Raw genomic sequence first — 21,394 nt, 5'->3', positions numbered from 1 at the left:
TTTCTTTGTTTTTGTATGTGTTTGTCTATTAAATAAAGTTTTTAGCTCCAAATATATAAATTGTTAAGTTGAATCTGTTTAGTGCTTCTGTTTTTTTGTTTCATGTATATAGCCAATGACTCATACCAACTTTTCACAGGGTGACCTGGGCATGGATGGACTAATTGGGCAACAAGGAGAAGAAGGACTGAAGGTTAAGATTAATCCTAAACATAATTGCACTGAGTTCCACCTGCCTTCTCTATGGGTTCTTATATGTGTGGTTTATGTGTTTTTAGGGAAGCCAAGGGCCCCCAGGGACCACAGGAATACAAGGTGAAAAGGGAGATCAGGTAATGTCCCTCTATTGTGCAGCAGAACAAGTTGTTTTGTTTGATGGCAGGTACCCTCTGGATCTGGTGAGGCAGACACTAGATTCATTAGAACTAGACTCTCAAAAGACTATATTCTCTCCAAGTCCTGTGTTATTCAGTAAAGCTCACTCATCTCTCTATTCTCTAATGATCACTCCAGCCTTGGTGAATCAAGGCCAATGTCATCATTTAGACAATTGTATAAACATGTCTTGTGTCAGTAGCAATTAATAATATTAGATATTATTTCCTATGTGATAGTCGCCATAGTCTATATTTAAACAGTCCTTGAGATAACACTTAAACTGCCTTATATTGCTCTCACACATTAAGGGTCCCTTGTATTAAAAGGCAGGCGGACAGCTTCTCAACTTGCGTAGCTGTCCGCCCGCCTTCGCTGCATGTGGGCAGTGGATCTGTTGATCCGCTGGCCCGTATGTATCATTACACACTCCGATGCGTGTGTAATGCCCGCCCCTTCATTCGCGCGAGTAAAGGGACTGTCGATCACAGAGAGAGAGCAAGCTCTTAGTGATTTCTCTCCGCCATCTCAGAGGTGGAGGAGAGTGTAAGAAGCAGCGGTCTTGTTACATTGCGGGAAGCAGGCTCGCATATGCTAACCTGCCCCGCACGGGCTCTGGAGCAGCTCTCGCTGCTTAGTACATGGAGCCCTAAGTGATTGTTGCGCAAAAATGCAAAGTTACAAAACAGTCAAATTACAGCACTCTAGAGCTGGGGGGACACGGATACATTTTAAAACGCTCATAAACATTCGACTGTATTAATATTAAGACTAATTAAGGCTTGTTCAAAATTATTATACACAGATATTGCACTAAATGCATCGGTTTTGTATTAAAGGGACATGAAACCAATTTTTTTTTCTTTTCTGATTCAAATAGAGGATACAAAACTAAACGTATTTCTGTTATCAAATTTAGCTTGGTCTCATGGTTTTCTTTGTTGAAAAGAATACTTAGGTAGGTAGCGTGCACTTGTCTGGAGAGCTATATGGCAGCAGTTTTCTAAGACTGCGTTTAACAATATCATACATTGTGCGTACAGTGCTGCCATCTAGTGCTCAAAAGCATCCTTGTAAAACTGTTGCCACATAGTTACCCAGACACAAGCACTTTTGACAGACATCCATTTTAGCCAATCAGAGCTGGCTTACTGGAACTCCACATGCGTGAGCACAGTGTTATCTATATGACGCACATGAACTAACACCCTCTAGTGGTGAAAAACTGTCAAAATGCCCTGAGAGAAGAGGCGGCCTTCAAGGGCTTAGAAATTAGCATATGAACCTCCTAGGTTTAGCTTTCAACTAAGAATACCAAGAGAACAAAGCAAAATTGGTGATAAAAGTAAACTGGAAAATTGTTTAAAATTACATTCTCTATCTGAATCATGAAAGTTTATTTTGGACTAAACTGCCCCTTTAAAGTGATACCTATCTAATATCCATAATGGGACAGTAAAGTAAAAGCTAAACGTTCATTAATCAAACAGAACTTGCAATTTACTTCTGTTATCAAAGTTGCTTTGTTTTCTTGGTATCCGGATACAAGCTTAGGAGCATGAACTTGTCTTTATCAGTCTGTGACAGCAGTGTTTGCAACTATGTATAACATTGCAATGAACATTGTTGCAAACACTGCTGTCAGGTGGCTACAGATGTGCACTCTCCTGAGATCACCTAGTGGTCAAAATATAAATGTGCATAGTTGCATTTCAATTTTAAACAAAAGCATTTTGCCATATACTTCCATTAGCAAAAATGCTTCTAGTAAAAGTTAATACTGTTTTTCACTGGCATACGCACATATGCTGCGAGGGTCTGTGCATCAGTATTCAAGCTCAGAGAGCTACCGGTGGTGTGTATTGTTCCTGTGAAGACTTAAAGGGACAGTATGTTGTAAAATTGTTTTTGCCTTAATGTGTTTCCAATTACGTTTTTTACTGCAGAGTATAAAATGTATGATCATTTTCTATTTAAGGTTTATTTGTGTATATAAAATAGCTGATTTTGTGTTTTGAAGCCACAACCTAATAAATTGGGTTGAGCTTGTAGGTATAATCAGATCTCATTACTTTATCACACTGTGTACATATACATGTGTCTTTATTTTTATATATGTAGGTATAATCAGATCTCATTACTGTATCACATTGTGTACATATACCTGCTTCTTTATCTTATATCTGTAGGTATAATCAGATCTAATTACTTTATCACATTGTGTACATATACATGTGTCTGTATCTTATATCTGTAGGTATAATCAGATCTCATTACTGTATCACATTGTTTACATATACCTGCCTCTTTATCTTATATCTGTAGGTATAATCAGATCTCATTACTGTATCACATTGTGTACATATACATGTGTCTTTATCATATATCTGTAGGTATAATCAGTTCTCATTACTTTATCACATTGTGTACATATACATGTGTCTTTATCTTATGTCTGTAGGTATAATCAGATCTCATTACTGTATCACATTGTGTACATATACATGTGTCTGTATCTTATATCTGTAGGTATAATCAGATCTCATTACTGTATCACATTGTGTACATATACCTGCTTCTTTATCTTATATCTGTAGGTATAATCAGATCTCATTACTGTATCACATTGTGTACATATACATGTGTCTGTATCTTATATCTGTAGGTATAATCAGATCTCATTACTGTATCACACTGTGTACATATACATGTGTCTGTATCTTATATCTGTAGGTATAATCAGATCTCATTACTGTATCACATTGTTTACATATACCTGCCTCTTTATCTTATATCTGTAGGTATAATCAGATCTCATTACTGTATCACATTGTGTACATATACATGTGTCTTTATCATATATCTGTAGGTATAATCAGTTCTCATTACTTTATCACATTGTGTACATATACATGTGTCTGTATCTTATATCTGTAGGTATAATCAGATCTCATTACTGTATCACATTGTGTACATATACATGTGTCTATCTTATATCTGTAGGTATAATCAGATCTCATTACTGTATCACATTGTGTACATATACCTGCTTCTTTATCTTATATCTGTAGGTATAATCAGATCTCATTACTTTATCACATTGTGTACATATACATGTGTCTGTATCTTATATATGTAGGTATAATCAGATCTCATTACTGTATCACATTGTTTACATATACATGTGTATTTATCTTATATCTCTAGGTATAATCAGATCTCATTACTTTATCACATTGTGTACATATATATACTCTTTATCTTATATCTGTCCGTAAACCAAACACCAATGCTTGGAGATAACAATGGAAATGTAACATATTATTACTTTATCTCTTCTATACCCCACTAGGAGTGTAATTTCTTCTGCTGGCTGTATTTACACAGCTTGGACCTAAGGCCAGAAACTTTCAGAATAGGTGGGGATACCACAGGCTAAATCAACTATTTCAAATGTTAATATTAGGGTAAAGGAAATACTTATAAACCATTTAATACACTCCAGCAGGTAAAGGAGATCATTGGGAACAAATTACATTTCTCCAACATTGGTGTGTCCGGTCCACGGCGTCATCCTTGTGGGATATTCTCTTCCAGAAAAAATAAAAATAACTACCTTAAAAAAGATAAGAAATTTTAAAACCTCTGGCGCTACAAAAAAAGTTTTTTGTTGCTAAAATTGGAAAATAGAAAAAATGGATGAATGTGATATGACCTACTTGGTTAAAAAACAAAATTAAAATATCCTTTGGTCTTAGTGACAACTTAAACAACGTATGCTTTATGTGCAAATAATATATGTTTTTATTACATAAAATAAATGGACAAAATAAGAATGAAAATAAAAAATATAAAAAAATATAAAAAATATGTATATGCAGATAAAAAATATATAGCTGATCAGCTAGTACAATTAAAAATGAATAAGTGCAGTACCAAAAAATAATAAAAATAAAATAAACACAACAGAAATATACAATAGGACTTGATCCAAAGAGAGTTCATAAGCCTTCAAGGGTTAATATGGATTAGATCCAGATCGGAACGAAATCAGAGACTCCTTCAACAGCTGAGAATGTCGAGTGCCAATTGTAGCTGGAAGGGAGCTGAAATGACAATGAATCCAAATCAAAAGAACAGCAGAGAACCAAAATTGAGGTGTTCAATTTTACTTACACCGTGTTTTGGTCTCTGCAGCAGCGGTCAGACAACAGTGGAAGCGGATGTTTCTTTAATGTAAAAGCCGATGTCGAATAACTGCTCCACTCAGGGATTCTCACAGTATCGAAGCCGGTCTGTAATGACTACGTCACGTAACGTCAGAGTGGGCGGAGCAACGCGTTTCAGCCCGTTCAGGGCCTTTGTCAAGCTCCAGAAGAGAGTGTAGTAGGTCCTTTTATACCTATAGCTTTTATGTTGATTGGTTGAGTGCCATAAGTAGGGGTGTCTTGCAATTTAAAGACAAGGTTAGTAATGGCAGTGTGCGATCAAACAGTAACAAAATAACAAAATAATGGTACATAGTACATAAATGCAAATTTGTTGCTATACAGCATATTACCTTATCTGTCTCAATTAGTATTTATATACAATAGTAGCGATCAATTTGAAAAGGACAGCTGCAAAAAGTAAAAAGTAAAAACAAAAACAAAAATATGTAGTGTTGTATGATCATGATTCTGAAGCGATACATAATTTGTTATCACCAAGACCAAAGAGCTATACTAAAAAAAACAAATAAATAAATAAATAAATCACAGTGCATCAAATTACTCGTTAAAAAACTATTATAAAAATAACCTATATATATATAAAAAATCTTTATAAAAACATCTTTAAAAACACTAAATAGACCTATACGTGTAAAAGTAATTATATTAAAAATAGGGGGAATTATACCAATCGCAATATTATATAATATATGTTTGCATATATCAAGACATATACACATATATAATGTTACTTAAAGGGATATACTAAGCACAATAACCAAACAGTAGTTGTGCATATCTTTCCTTTGTCCACATATACATGTGCTCAAATATTTACGAACAATTGCTTGATTTTCAAAAAATTGTTTGATATTAAAACGAAAAGAATATATAAACGTGGAATAAAAATAAATTTAAAATCAAAATTAAAATTACTGGACTTAATTAATTCTAATCTCTGAGAAAGCAGCCTATATCAAAGTCAATATTTAAACCATTGGGTTGTAATGTCTTTAGTTCAAAGATCCATTTTGTTTCTTTTTTGATTAAATCAGATTGAATGTTGCTACCCCTCCAATGTGGTTTAACCTTCTCTATTCCTATATATGAGAAATGGGCTAAATTCCCATTGTTACATGCAGCAAAATGCTTTGGTACAGGGAGGTCTTTGTTCCTGTCTAAATCATATTTTTCTATAGACCATATGTGCTCCCGTATACGGTCACGTAATGGTCTTTCCGATTCACCTATATATTGTTTGCCACATCGGCATTGTATTAGGTAAATCACATATCTGTCAGAGCATCTTATAGTATCTTTGATCTTAAAAGACTTTCCTGTTATATTAGATGTAAACTCCTTCTGTTTCTTAGAATGTTTACAGGCCTTGCATGTTAAACAGGGAAAAAAGCCATTAATTTTCTTACCTGTTAAGTCCTGCTGTGATTTATTTTTATTTTTATTCTTATTTTTATTCTCAGTGGGTGCTAAAATTGTTTTCAGGTTGCGAGCCTTTTTATAGACAATTTGTGGTTTAGCTGGTAAAATAGAACCCAAATGTTCATCATTTTTTAAAATCCCCCAATGTTTTTTTAAAATTTTTTCTATTAGATATTTATTACTACAGTATCCAGTAATGAAAGGGATAAAAGTATTATCATTCCTTCTTTGAATTTTATTTTGGGATCTCGTATTATTTTGAACTAGATCCTGTCTGTTAACTTCTCTTACTTCCATACGTACCTTTTCTATTTTGTTAGCATTATAACCTCTCTCTATAAATTTTTGTTTCAGCTTATCTGATTGGGCATCAAAATCAGTTAGATTTGAACAATTTTTCTTTACCCGTAAAAAACTGGCCTTTGGGAATGTTCTCAATCCCACCTTGGGTGGTGACAGCTGGTATAATGAATATAACTGTTGGCGTCTACAGTTTTAAAGTGCGTTTTAGAGAGAATTTTATTATTAACTGGAAATAATTCTAAATCTAAAAAACTAATATTTTGTCTACTTTTTTCGTAGGTGAACTTCAGGTTTAGTTCATTATTATTCATCGAGGCAATAAATTCTTCTAGTATATTATCTTCCCCTCTCCAAATAATGAGGATATCGTCTATATAACGTTTGTATGACACCAGGTTTGCTCCAAAAGGGGTAGTAGATAAAAAGGTTTGTTCCCAATATCCCATAAATAAATTAGCGTAACTTGGAGCAAACCTGGTGCCCATAGCCGTTCCTCTTTCCTGATTATAAAATTGATCCATATAGCTAAAAAAATTATGTGTTAAAATAAATTCTATTGAATCTATTAAAAAAGATTTTTGTTCACTTTTAATAGTATTGTCAATGTCTAAAAAGTGTCTAACTGCTCGTAGGCCGTCTGCATGGTTGATGCACGTATATAACGACGCAACATCACACGTGACAAGAAGAAAATCCTCTTGCCACGGATGTTTTCTATTAATTTTAATACATCTGTTGAGTCTTTCAGATAAGAGGACAAAGATCTAACATATTTCTGGAGGAAAATATCTAAGTATTCGGAAAGGTTGGCTGTAAGGGATCCAATTCCTGATATAATCGGCCTACCGGGTGGGTTTGTCAGACTCTTATGTATCTTTGGTAAACAATAAAGTAAGGAGATTTTAGGAAATTTTGGAAGTAAATAATTCATTTCTTTAGCATTCAGTATGCCCTTATTTAGTGCTCCATTTAAAAGTGTTTTTAAAACATCAGAATATCTCTTGGTGGGATCATTTGCTAATTTTTTTGTAAGTTTCATTATCTTTAAGGAGGTTATCACAAATTTTATGGTAATCAATAGAATCTAAAATTACTATAACCTCCGCCCTTGTCGGCGGGCTTTATTATCAGATCATCAGTCTCTAGCTCTTTAATAACCTTTAATTGTTTCTTGTTTAGATTACTGTGTGTTTTGTTGATTTTCTCTTCGAGTTAAATTCTCAATATCTCTTAACACTAATTTTTCAAATGTTTCTAAAAAGGGCCTTTATCTGATTTCGGATAAAAAGTTGATTTTCCTTTCAATTGGGTATGAATAAATTCATTATCATTGATTAGAGAGTTTCAGCTAATTTCTCAGTCCCTGATTTTAAATGCTCCAAATTTATTTAATTTGCAACTAGGTGCAAATGATAGGCCTTTCTTTAATATATCCTCATGATCTTTACTTAATTGTTTCTTACTTAAATTAAAGATTCCTAAATGTGTCTCTGACTTACTTAAAATCTTGATTTTTTTGGGTCTCCTACTCCCTCCTCTCTTTCCTCTCTGCCTGATGCCCTTCTTTTTCTTACATCTCTTTGAGGTAATGGGCTGAAAAGTGAACTTTGGCCTTGTCCTAAAAAGACGAGGAAGTGGAAGGATTAACATGATCATCAGTTATTTCATTTTGTAAAGGGGCAAATCTATTATTTGACCTCCAATCATTACTTTTGTTCTGATTGGAGTTCTGTCTATTTATTCGGGTATTATACTCAAAACTTTTTTGATCTCGTTGATATTGATTATTTGTGTTAAATGTCCCATTTTGATATTCTCTTCCCCAACAGGAAATGGCAAAGAGTCCCAGCAAAGCTGGTCACATGATCCCTCCTAGGCTCCGCCCACCCCAGTCATTCTCTTTGCCGTTGCACAGGCAACATCTCCACGGAGATGGTTAAGAGTTTTTTGGTGTTTAAATGTAGTTTTTATTCTTCTATCAAGTGTTTGTTATTTTAAAATAGTGCTGGTATGTACTATTTACTCTGAAACAGAAAAGGATGAAGATTTCTGTTTGTATGAGGAAGATGATTTTAGCAGACAGTAACTAAAATCGATTGCTGTTTCCACACAGGACTGTTGAGATGAAGTAACTTCAGTTGGGGGAAACAGTTAGCAGACTTTTCTGCTTAAGGTATGACTAGCCATATTTCTAACAAGACCATGTAATGCTGGAAGGCTGTCATTTCCCCTCATGGGGACCGGTAAGCCATTTTCTTAGTCAAACATAAAAGAATAAAGGGCTTTAAAAAAGGGCTTAAAAACTGGTAGACATTTTTTATGGGCTAAAACGATTGCTTTATTGGGGCATATTATGCAGATTCTAGCTAATAATTGGCATTATAATCTTGGGGAACGTTTAAAAAACGGCAGGCACTGTGTTGGACACCTTTTTTAGTCTGGGGGCCTTTCTAGTTATAGACTGAGCCTCATTTTCGCGCCATTACTGCGCAGTTGTTTTTGGAGAGCAAGGCATGCAGATGCATGTGTGAGGATCTAAGAATCACTAAAAAAGCTTCTAGAAGGCGGTCATTTGGTATCGTATTCCCCTCTGGGCTTGGTTGGGTCTCAGCAAAGCATATAGCTGGGACTGTATAGGGGTTAAATTTGAAAACGGCTCCGGTTCCGTTATTTTAAGGGTTAAAGCTCTGAAATTTGGTGTGCAATACTTTTAATGCTTTAAGACACTGTGGTGAAATTTTGGTAATTTTTGAACAATTCCTTCATACTTTTTCACATATTCAGTAATAAAGTGTTTTCTGTTTGAAATTTAAAGAGACAGTAACGGTTTTATTTTAAAACGTTTTTTGTGCTTTGTTGACAAGTTTAAGCCTGTTTAACATGTCTGTACCATCAGATAAGCTATGTTCTATATGTATGAAAGCCAATGTGTCTCCCCATTTAAATTTATGTGATAATTGTGCCATAGTGTCCAAACAAAGTAAGGACAGTAATGCCACAGATAATGATATTGCCCAAGATGATTCCTCAAATGAGGGGAGTAAACATGATACTACATCATCCCCTACTGTGTCTACACCAGTTTTGCCCACACAGGAGGCCCCTAGTACATCTAGTGCGCCAATACTTATTACCATGCAACAATTAACGGCTGTAATGGATAACTCCATAGCAAATCTTTTATCCAAAATGCCTACTTATCAGAGAAAGCGTGATTGCTCTGTTTTAAACACTGAAGAGCAAGAGGGCGCTGATGATAACTGTTCTGACATACCCTCACACCAATCTCAAGGGGCCATGAGGGAGGTTTTGTCTGATGGAGAAATCTCAGATTCAGGAAAAATTTCTCATCAAGCTGAACCTGATGTTGTGACATTTAAATTTAAATTAGAACATCTCCGCGCACTGCTTAAGGAGGTATTATCTACTCTGGATGATTGTGACAATTTGGTAATTCCAGAGAAATTATGTAAGATGGACAAGTTCCTAGAGGTTCCGGTGCCCCCCGACGCTTTTCCTATACCCAAGCGGGTGGCGGACATAGTAAATAAAGAGTGGGAAAAGCCTGGCATACCTTTTGTTCCCCCCCCTATATTTAAGAAATTATTTCCTATAGTCGACCCCAGAAAGGACTTATGGCAGACAGTCCCCAAGGTCGAGGGGGCGGTTTCTACTCTAAACAAACGCACTACTATTCCTATCGAAGATAGTTGTGCTTTCAAAGATCCTATGGATAAAAAATTAGAGGGTTTGCTTAAAAATATTTTTGTACAGCAAGGTTACCTTCTACAACCAATTTCATGCATTGTTCCTGTCACTACGGCAGCGTGTTTCTGGTTCGAGGAACTAGAAAAGTCGCTCAGTAAAGAATCTTCGTATGAGGAGGTTATGGACAGATGCCGCTTTGCAATTAGCTAGATTAGCGGCGAAAAATTCAGGGTTTGCTATCGTGGCGCGCAGAGCGCTTTGGCTAAAGTCTTGGTCAGCGGATGTGTCTTCCAAGACAAAATTGCTTAACATTCCTTTCAAAGGTAAAACATTATTTGGACCAGATTTGAAAGAGATTATTTCAGACATCACTGGGGGAAAGGGCCACGCCCTCCCACAGGATAGGTCTTTTAAGGCTAAAAATAAGCCTAATTTTCGTCCCTTTCGCAGAAACGGACCAGCCTCTAATTCTGCATCCTCTAAGCAAGAGGGTAATACTTCACAACCCAAACCAGCCTGGAAACTAATGCAAGGCTGGAACAAGGGTAAGCAGGCCAAGAAGCCTGCCACTGCTAACAAAACAGCATGAAGGGATAGCCCCCGATCCGGAACCGGATCTAGTGGGGGGCAGACTCTCTCTCTTTGCTCAGGCTTGGGCAAGAGATGTTCAGGATCCTTGGGCGCTAGAAATAGTTTCTCAAGGTTATCTCCTGGAATTCAAGGAACTACCCCCAAGGGGAAGGTTCCACAGGTCTCACTTATCTTCAAACCAAATAAAGAGACAGGCATTCTTACATTGTGTAGAAGACCTGTTAAAGATGGGAGTGATACATCCAGTTCCAATAAGAGAACAAGGAATGGGATTTTATTCCAATCTGTTCATAGTTCCCAAAAAAGAGGGAACATTCAGACCAATTTTGGATCTGAAGATCCTAAACAAATTTCTCAGGGTACCATCGTTCAAAATGGAAACTATTCGAACGATCCTACCCACCATCCAGGAAAGTCAATTTATGACTACCGTGGATTTAAAGGATGCGTACCTACATATTCCTATCCACAAGGAACATCATCAGTTCCTAAGGTTCGCTTTTCTGGACAAGCATTACCAGTTTGTGGCACTTTCATTCGGATTAGCCACTGCTCCAAGGATTTTCACAAAGGTACTAGGGTCCCTTCTAGCGGTTCTAAGACCAAGGGGCATTGCAGTAGTACCTTACTTGGACGACATCCTAATTCAAGCGTCGTCCCTGTCAAAAGCAAAGGCTCATACGGACATCGTCCTAGCCTTTCTCCAGATCTCACGGATGGAAGGTGAACAAAGAAAAAGTTCTCTGTCCCCGTCAACAAGAGTTCCCTTCTTGGGAACAATAATAGATTCCTTAGAAATGAGGATTTTTCTGACAGAGGTCAGAAAATCAAAACTTCTAAGCTCTTGTCAAGTACTTCATTCTGTTCCTCGTCCTTCCATAGCACAGTGCATGGAAGTAATAGGATTGATGGTTGCAACAATGGACATAGTTCCTTTTGCACAAATTCATCTAAGATCATTACAACTGTGCATGCTCAGACAGTGGAATGGGGATTATACAGACTTGTCTCCGATGATTCAAGTAGATCAAAAGACCAGAGATTCACTCCGTTGGTGGCTGACCCTGGACAATCTGTCACAGGGAATGAGCTTCCGCAGACCAGAGTGGGGTCATTGTCACGACCGACGCCAGTCTAGTGGGCTGGGGCGCGGTCTGGGAATCCCTGAAAGCTCAGGGTCTATGGTCTCGGGAAGAGTCTCTTCTCCCGATAAACATTCTGGAACTGAGAGTGATATTCAATGCTCTCAGAGCTTGGCCTCAACTAGCAAAGGCCAAATTCATAAGGTTTCAATCAGACAACATGACGACCGTTGCATATATCAATCATCAGGGGGGAACAAGGAGTTCCCTGGCGATGAAAGAAGTGACCAAGATAATTCAATGGGCGGAGGATCACTCCTGCCACTTGTCTGCGATCCACATCCCAGGAGTGGAAAATTGGGAAGCGGATTTTCTGAGTCGTCAGACATTCCATCCGGGGGAGTGGGAACTCCATCCGGAAATCTTTGCCCAAATAACTCAATTATGGGGCTTTCCAGACATGGATCTGATGGCGTCTCGTCAGAACTTCAAGGTTCCTTGCTACGGGTCCAGATCCAGGGATCCCAAGGCGACTCTAGTAGATGCACTAGTAGCGCCCTGGACCTTCAACCTAGCTTATGTGTTCCCACCGTTTCCTCTCATTCCCAGGCTGGTAGCCAGGATCAATCAGGAGAGGGCTTCGGTGATCTTGATAGCTCCTGCGTGGCCACGCAGAACTTGGTATGCAGACCTGGTGAATATGTCATCGGCTCCACCATGGAAGCTACCGTTGAGACGGGACCTTCTTGTTCAAGGTCCGTTCGAACATCCGTATCTGGCATCACTCCAACTGACTGCTTGGAGATTGAACGCTTGATTTTATCAAAGCGTGGGTTTTCAGATTCTGTAATAGATACTCTGATTCAGGCTAGAAAGCCTGTAACTAGAAAAATTTACCATAAAATATGGAAAAAATATATCTGTTGGTGTGAATCCAAAGGATTCCCATGGAACAAGATAAAAATTCCTAAGATTCTATCCTTTCTACAAGAAGGTTTGGAGAAAGGATTATCTGCAAGTTCTCTAAAGCAGTGATTTTTAAACTTTTTTTTGCCGTGGCACACTTTTTTACATTAAGAAATCCTGTGGCACACCACCATCCCAAAATTTAAAAAAAATCACACATTGTAGCCTAATACAGCATATATATATACACATACACACAAACACACACATACTGTATGTATTGTGCTGTTATGCCATGCCTCCTACAAACTACCCCTGCACTGGGAGTAAAAAACAAGCAAAGTTTAAAAAATATGTCACACTGTTGTCAGTCTGCCGTGGCACACCTGAGGATCTCTCACGGCACACTAGTGTGCCACGGCACACTGGTTGAAAAACACTGCTCTAAAGGGACAGATCTCTGCTTTATCTGTTTTACTTCACAAAAGACTGGCAGCCGTGCCAGATGTTCAAGCATTTGTTCAGGCTCTGGTTAGGATCAAGCCTGTTTACAGACCTTTGACTCCTCCCTGGAGTCTGAATCTAGTTCTTTCAGTTCTTCAAGGGGTTCCGTTTGAACCTTTACATTCCATAGATATTAAGTTACTATCTTGGAAAGTTTTGTTTTTAGTTGCAATTTCTTCTGCTAGAAGAGTTTCAGAGTTATCTGCTCTGCAGTGTTCTCCGCCCTATCTGGTGTTCCATGCAGATAAGGTGGTTTTGCGTACTAAGCCTGGTTTTCTTCCCGAAAGTTGTTTCTAACAAAAATATTAACCAGGAGATAGTTGTACCTTCTTTGTGTCCGAATCCAGTTTCAAAGAAGGAACGTTTGTTGCACAATTTGGACGTAGTCCGTGCTCTAAAATTCTATTTAGAGGCTACTAAAGATTTCAGACAAACATCTTCCTTGTTTGTTGTTTATTCTGGTAAAAGGAGAGGTCAAAAAGCGACTTCTACCTCTTTGTCCTTTTGGCTTAAAAGCATTATCCGATTGGCTTATGAGACTGCCGGACGGCAGCCTCCCGAAAGAATCACAGCTCACTCCACTAGGGCTGTGGCTTCCACATGGGCCTTCAAGAACGAGGCTTCTGTTGACCAGATATGTAAGGCAGCGACTTGGTCTTCACTGCACACTTTTGCCAAATTTTACAAATTTGATACTTTTGCTTCTTCGGAGGCTATTTTTGGGAGAAAGGTTTTGCAAGCTGTGGTTCCTTCCGTTTAGGTGACCTGATTTGCTCCCTCCCTTCATCCGTGTCCTAAAGCTTTGTTAATTGGTTCCCACAAGTAAGGATGACGCCGTGGACCGGACACACCAATGTTGGAGAAAACAGAATTTATGCTTACCTGATAAATTACTTTCTCCAACGGTGTGTCCGGTCCACCGCCCGCCCTGGTTTTTTAATCAGGTCTGATGAATTATTTTCTCTAACTACAGTCACCACGGTATCATATGGTTTCTCCTATATATATTTCCTCCTGTCCGTCGGTCGAATGACTGGGGTGGGCGGAGCCTAGGAGGGATCATGTGACCAGCTTTGCTGGGACTCTTTGCCATTTCCTGTTGGGGAAGAGAATATCCCACAAGTAAGGATGACGCCGTGGACCGGACACACCGTTGGAGAAAGTAATTTATCAGGTAAGCATAAATTCTGTTTTTTAATAAACTGTCCCTTTAATTAATGCCATGCAAGCCACAGCTGACACTGAGAAGGTGTAGCATTTGAATACCGGTGCACTGGTCCTTACAGCATATGTGCATATGCCACTACATAACAATATTAACTTTTACTAGAAGCATTATTTTGCTTATGGGAGTATATTGCAAATAATTAAAACTAAAATGCACCCATGCACATTTTAAATTTTGACCTTTCTATCCCTTTAACAAAGGATACCAAGAGAACTAAGCAACATTAATTATAGTTTTAAGTAAACTGAAATGTTACATGCCCTATCTATCCAATTGATTTATCCCTTTAAGGCTATCTCATCAGGTGTTAATGATACTGCATCTATTTGTGACTAGCTCAGTCAAGCGGCCATTGAGATCTAATGGGGACAAGAACGCATTTCTTTCAATACCTGCGGAAAACAGAAAATGAACCATTGTTGCACAGTCTGTTTTTTCCCAACTGGAAAACTAACACCACAATCCACAGATCCAGCAAAGTGATGCAGCTTTATTCAAAGGATCAACACTTTTTGTGTCTTTGTATGAAAAGCTTTCTTTAAGAGACATGGAAGTCAAAATAAAATCCTCATGACTAAGAGCATAAAATAATTTAAAAAAATTCTGTTTTTTAATTTTTTGTCCTTTTCTCTGTATCTTTTGTTGAAACTTTTTATAAGAGCGTACCGAGGTAGGCTCAGGAGCGTGCATGTCTCTTGATTACTGTATGTCAAACATATACAAACATTGCTACAAACCACCAGACTTCTTCATTGCTAACACCCCCTAACTGCTAACACCCCCTAACTTCTATTAAGCCCTAAACCACCAGACCCCTCATCTCAAATAACCCCTAAACCACTAATGTCCCCCCAACCCTTTAAATTGCAAAAAAAATACCAAATGCTACTTTAAAAAGCACCTCCTAGAAAATAAAAAAAAACAACCGTCCAAAGTCTTCTCCATCATAATTTTCCTCATCATTTTATAGTCAATCACCGCATTTTGCCTCTTGCAACAATAAATATACATATCCATGAGTCCTATTGTTTGATTTATTTTTTAAATAAAAATAGTTTTATGTACATATCTATTGGTTGGTTTACCAGATAATAGGATGCAAGTGATTTCTGTTGGCTGATGTCAACTTTCACATCAACCAATAGGATCACAAAAAAAAAATTCATATTGGATCCTTTGAAATAAATCAACCAATAGGAATAAAAAAAACTCCTGCAACTGCAGAATATTAACAGGAAAATGCCAAAGAGGGCAGAAAGCAACAAGAGACCGTGAGGTAGCGGCATTGCTGCCAGATGGAAAATGTTTTTTTTTTTTTTTTCTATAACTTGTATTGTTATTTTTATTTTATTGTTGTAATTTAAATATAAAAAGAGAGATACACTCAGCTGAGACAGAACAAAAACTAGAAAAACTTCTGTGCCCCTTCACAGAGAAAAAATATCCTGTAGCATATCAGTCTGACCCTGCCCAATGACAGTCCAGCACCGAAATACCAGGCAATTCTTCTCTGAACAAGAGAAACAACAACCCCAGACGATCGTTTCGGCCTTCTGTGGGCCTCTTAGGTCTCCCTAGGAGTAAAAGGGGAAACTAGACGTGGACTCCTTGCACACATGCCCTAGAGATATGCAACTGCACCTCACTAATGAGTCCCAAGAGAGGCCGAAATGTACGTCTGGGATTTGTTGTTTGTCTTGTTCAGAGAAGAATTGCCTGGTATTTCGGTGCTGGACTGTCATTGGGTAGGATCAGACTGATATGCTACAGGATATTTTTTTCTCTGTGAAAAGGCATAGTGTGCAAAAATAGACTGCACCCTGAGTGGCACTGGCCTTGTAGACAAGCACAGAAGTTTTTCTAGCTATTGTTCTGTCTCAGTGATTTTCTTGATGTTATTGTTGTAATTAAAAAAGATTAGGGGTTTTGGTGTCCTTCAGGATATGGAAGTTTAAGGATTAATAGTGCTAGAGGATTAATTGCGGTTGGGGGGTAATTGTAGTGGGGGCTGTGCAGGTTAGGGGTTAATTGTGGTGGGGGTCTAGTGGTTAGGGGTTAATTGTGGGGGGGTCTGGTGGTTAGGGGTTAAGTGTGGTGGGGGTCTAATGGTTAGGGGGTTATTGTGGTGGGGGTCTGGTGGTTAGGGGTTAATTGTGGTGGGGGTCTAGTAGTTAGGGGTTAATTGTGGGGGGTCTGGTGGTTAGGGGTTAATTGTGGTGGGGTCTAGTGGTTAGGGGTTAATTGTGGGGAGGTCTGGTGGTTAGGGGTTAATTGTGGTGGGGGTCTAGTGGTTAGGGGTTAATTGTGGGGGGCCTGGTGGTTAGGGGTTAAGTGTGGTGGGGGTCTAGTGGTTAGGGGTTAATTGTGGTTGGTCTAGTGGTTAGGGGTTAATTGTGGGGGGTCTGGTGGTTAGGGATTAAGTGTGGTAGGGGTCTAGTGATTAGGGGTTAATTGTGGGGGGTCTGGTGGTTAGGGGTTAATTTGTGGGGGTCTGGTGGTTAGGGGTTACTCAAGGACATTTTAAAGTAGCATGATGGCACAATCAGTAGCACTTTTAATCCAACCTGTTATATGGGTTATGTATAATGAAACTGGGGACAATAAAGCTGCTCTTTGTGTTAACTAAAGCAATGTATATATTTACCAGGGAAGTGACGGGCCCCCAGGACCTCAGGGCTCTCCGGGAATCCCAGGAATACAGGTATGTAACTCCAAGAAACACTGCAAGAGATACTCAAAGCAAATATTAATAAATACTTTACTATGGATCCAGGTTGCTCAATATCAGTCGTTCACCTCTTCATGTCTAGATTTTCTTTATTCTTTCTTTAATTGTTTCCCTTTTTTGATAATCTCTTCTCTATCTCTCTTTCTCTATCCCCCCTTTATTTTTACTTTTTATCTCTTCCTCTCTCTCTCTGTTTATAGCTCTCTCACACACACATGCATTACCCTTGGTTTCTTTTTTTTTTTTCTTATTGTATCTATCTGTCTAATGTGTCTATCTAAATGTCTATATCTATCTATCTATCCATGTCTATATCTATCTGTCTGTCTATCTGTCTATTTTCTCTTTTCTATATCTAGTAGACACAGCTTTTAAACCTTTGATATCTCTGTGCTCAGTATTTATTAAATTTTTTATTAGGACCGGACTTTTATGAAAGTCTTTTTGAAGATGAGATTTCATGTTTTAGATAGACTGATACATTATTAATAGCTTTTAGTGAATTTGTTATGCATAAAGTTCTGAAGTAGACAGCTGGTCTTACATATACATGCTCTGAACTCTTACATATACATGCTCTGAACTACACAATAACAGTGCCTGACCTAGATTCATTAACAGTTCACAGAACTCTCTACAGAGGAAAATAATCTGTATGCTGTCCTATCAGTCTCATTTAAAACATTTATAGCTACTTTATAATTAAATGTCAAAATTAAAAGAGGCACAAATGTATATAAATATTCAGTCTAAGCATTTTTTTTAATATACTTTCAGTAGAAAAAAATACTTATAGTAAAATCTATTACTGTTATTAAGCTGCATACGCACATATGCTGTGAGGGACCGTGCACCAGTATTCAAACACCACACCTTCTAAGAGAGTCAGCAGTGGCTTGTATGACACAAATTTAGACTCCACCTCCACCTCTTGCAAGGGACAGTCTACTCCAAATGTGTTATTGTTTAAAAAGATAGATAATCCCTTTATTACCCATTCCCCAGTTTTGCAGAACCAACACAATTATATAAATACACGTTTTACCTCTGATTACCTTGTATCTAAGCCTCTGCAGACTTCCCCCTTATTTCAGGGCTATTTACAAACATGCATTTTAGCTAATTATTGCTGATTCTTGCATAACTCCACGGGGGGTGAGCACAATGTTATCTAAATAGCACACATGATCTAGCCTTGCTGTAAAAAGCTATAAAAGTGCCCTGAGATATATGCAGCCTGCAAGGGCTTAGAAAGAGACAGAAATTTTTAGGTTTACAAATAATAAAGCTCATTAATATAACATGGTTAGTTGTGCAAAGCTGGGGAATTGGTAGTAAAGGCGTGGTCTATCTTTTTAAGCAATAAATATTTTGGAGAAGACTGACATGGTGTTTGTATCCTCTAGTCACATATAGCATATGTACGTATGCTGCTGAAACTCTTACTAGAATATATTGCAAACAATTCTATAAAACTGCAATGCACCCACGCACATTTCAATTTTGACCTTTCTATACCTTTAAAGTGACATTAAACCTATTTTGTTCATTCATTATTCACATAGAACATACAATTTAAAAAACTTTCTAGTTTACATCTATTATCAAATGTTCTTTGTTTCCTTGTTATCCTTTGTTGAAAAGCAGGTAAATTCAGGAGTGTGCATGTATCTGCATTACTACATGGCGGCAGTTTTGCAACAATGTTATACATTAGCAAGAGCACTAGAGGGCAGCACTATTTCCTGTCATGTAGTCCACAGACATGTGCATGCTACTTATATAGATATCTCTTCAACAAAGAATAACATGAGAATGAAGCAAATGTAATAATAGAACTAAATTAAAACATAATTTATGCTTACCTGATAAATGTATTTATTTCCGGATATGGTGAGTCCACGACATCATCAATTACTAGTGGGAATATCACTCCTGTCCAGCAGGAGGTGGCAAAGAGCACCACAGCAAAACTGTTAAATATCACTCCCCTTCCCATAATCCCCAGTCATTCGACCGAAGGGAAATGGAAAAAGGAATAATACAAAGGTGTAGAGGTGCCTGAGGTTTAGTCAAAATGCCTGAGGTTCAGTCAAAAATAACTGTCTTAAATATAAGGGGGAAATCCGAAAATAAATACATTTATCAGGTAAGCATAAATTATGTTTTCTTTCCTAAGATATGGTGAGTCCACGACGTCATCAATTACTAGTGGGGACCAATACCCAAGCTAGAGGACACGGATGACTAGGGAGGGAAAAAGACAGGTGGACCTAAACAGAAGGCACCACCGCTTGAACTACCTTCCTCCCAAAAGAAGCCTTAGCTGAGGCAAAAGTATCAAATTTATAAAATTTTGAAAAAGTATGCAGAGGACTAAGTTGCAGCTTTGCAAATCTGTTCCACAGAAGCTTCATTTTTTAAAAAGCCCAAGAAGAGGAAACAGCCCTAGTGGAATGAGCTGTAATCCTCTCGGGAGGCTGCTGTCCAGCAGTCTCATGAGCAAAACGAATCATACTCCTCAACCAAAAGGAAAGAGAAGCAGCAGTAGCCTTTTGACCCTTACACTTTCCTGAGAAACAAACAAAAAGGGCAGAAGACTGGCGAAAATCTTTAGTTGCCTGCAAATAGAATTTTAAAGCACGCACTACATCCAAGTTGTGCAACAGAAGCTCCTTATGAGAAGGAGGATTGGGACAGAGAGAAGGAACAACAATTTCCTGATTAATATTCCCAACCGAAACCACTTTAGGAAGAAAACCCAACCTAGTACGTAGGACCACCTTATCCATGGGAAAGATAGGGTAAGGAGAATCATACTGAAAAGCCGAGAGTTCCGAAACTCTCCTTGCAGAAGAAATAGCAACAAGAAATAAAACCTTCCAAGATAACAATTAATATCTATGGAATGCATTGGCTCAAACGGAGCCTGCTGCAAAACCTTAAGAACAAGGTTTAGACAACAAGGAGGAGTAACCGACTTAAAGTGAAGGTAAAGTCAAACGCTTTAGTACAAACAATTATAGATATGAAGGAAATTAAATATGTTTCATTCATCAATTGTTTCAAAAACATATATTACCTGAGTTATCTAATTTTTTTGTCATCTAATCGGCTTTCCGGAAAACAACCCGTAGACTTTTTTTTTTTCTAAAGAGCGATCACGTGCTTGAGCCATCCAATTGATTGTTTGGCCGTTAGGCGGCCGTCAAATTTCGTCATCAACATATGGGTCTACATGCGCATGCGTTACATTTTCTCCTCCTCAATTTCCAAGCGCGCGCATACTCGTTTCGCGCATGCGCAGTATAAACAGTATAAACTCGCAAAACACACAACTATTCTCTGTGTTGTCCAATATAGTATTGAATGAATCTCGCAACTCATTCAATACTATGTTGCAAAGTTGTTTTGCATGTGCAGTAGAGACAAACAACTGCGATTAACGCCTGCGCAAAGATCACTGTCCTTAAATTATGCGCATGCGCGGATAATCCATGCTCGATGTGCATGAGCTTTCTAGACACGTATAGAGCGGGTGGGACCGCTCTATACGTCACAGTATCTTAAACCCGGAAATGGAGGATGGGAGGAGAATCTGCAGGGAACGGTAGGAAAAGTAAATGTATAAATAGAACAAAATAAATAATAATCTATTAAAAACAAACCTAGCGACTGGATTTGGGTTCGTAAAAGGAACATAAAAACTATTGCTGTTTAACAAAACTTTACCTTCACTTTAAACACAGGCTTGATTCTGACAAAAAGATTGAACATCTGGCATGACCACCAAATGCTTATGCAACAGAATAGATAAAGCATAAATCTGACCTTTCAGAGTACTGACTGACAACCCCTTCTCCAGAACATCCTGGAGAAAAGACAAAATTCTAGAAATCATAACCCTACTCCAAAAGTAGCCCTTAGTGTCACAACAATAAAGGTATTTACACCATACCTTATGGTAAATTTTCTGAGTAACAGGCTTACGAGCTTGAATCATGGTCTCAATGACCGATTCAGAAAAACCACGTTTAGACAAAATTAAGCATTCAATCTCCAAGCTGTCGGTTTCAGAGAAATTAGATTTGGATGGAAGAAAGGACCCTGAGTTAAAAGGTCCTTCCTTAGAGGCAGCCTCCAAGGAGGCAGAGATGACATGTTCACTAGGTCTGCATACTAGATCCTGCGAGGCCATGCAGGAGCTATTAGAATTACCGAAGCTCTCTCCTGTTTGATACTAGCAATGACTCGTGGAAGAAGTGCAAACGGAGGAAACAGACAAACTAGACCGAACCTCCAAGGCACCGCCAGAGGA

The 21,394-nt window shown here is 38.1% G+C and overlaps 1 protein-coding gene across 1 annotated transcript in view; it reads left to right on the top strand.

Moving 5' to 3' along the window:
- Window positions 1-21,394, top strand: part of LOC128642637 (collagen alpha-1(I) chain-like) — a 509,301-nt gene that overhangs the window by 471,594 nt on the left and 16,313 nt on the right. Inside the window, exons 58-60 of the mRNA XM_053695420.1 lie at window positions 140-193; window positions 279-332; window positions 16,996-17,049. Of these exons, the coding sequence (XP_053551395.1) occupies window positions 140-193; window positions 279-332; window positions 16,996-17,049 (162 nt within the window). The remainder of the gene's footprint in view (window positions 1-139; window positions 194-278; window positions 333-16,995; window positions 17,050-21,394) is intronic.

Source organism: Bombina bombina, chromosome 12 (assembly GCF_027579735.1).
Source record: "Bombina bombina isolate aBomBom1 chromosome 12, aBomBom1.pri, whole genome shotgun sequence".
Classification (NCBI taxonomy): Eukaryota; Metazoa; Chordata; class Amphibia; order Anura; family Bombinatoridae; genus Bombina; species Bombina bombina.
Note: the sequence above shows the minus strand (reverse complement) of the source record. Positions and strands in the feature narration are given on the sequence as shown.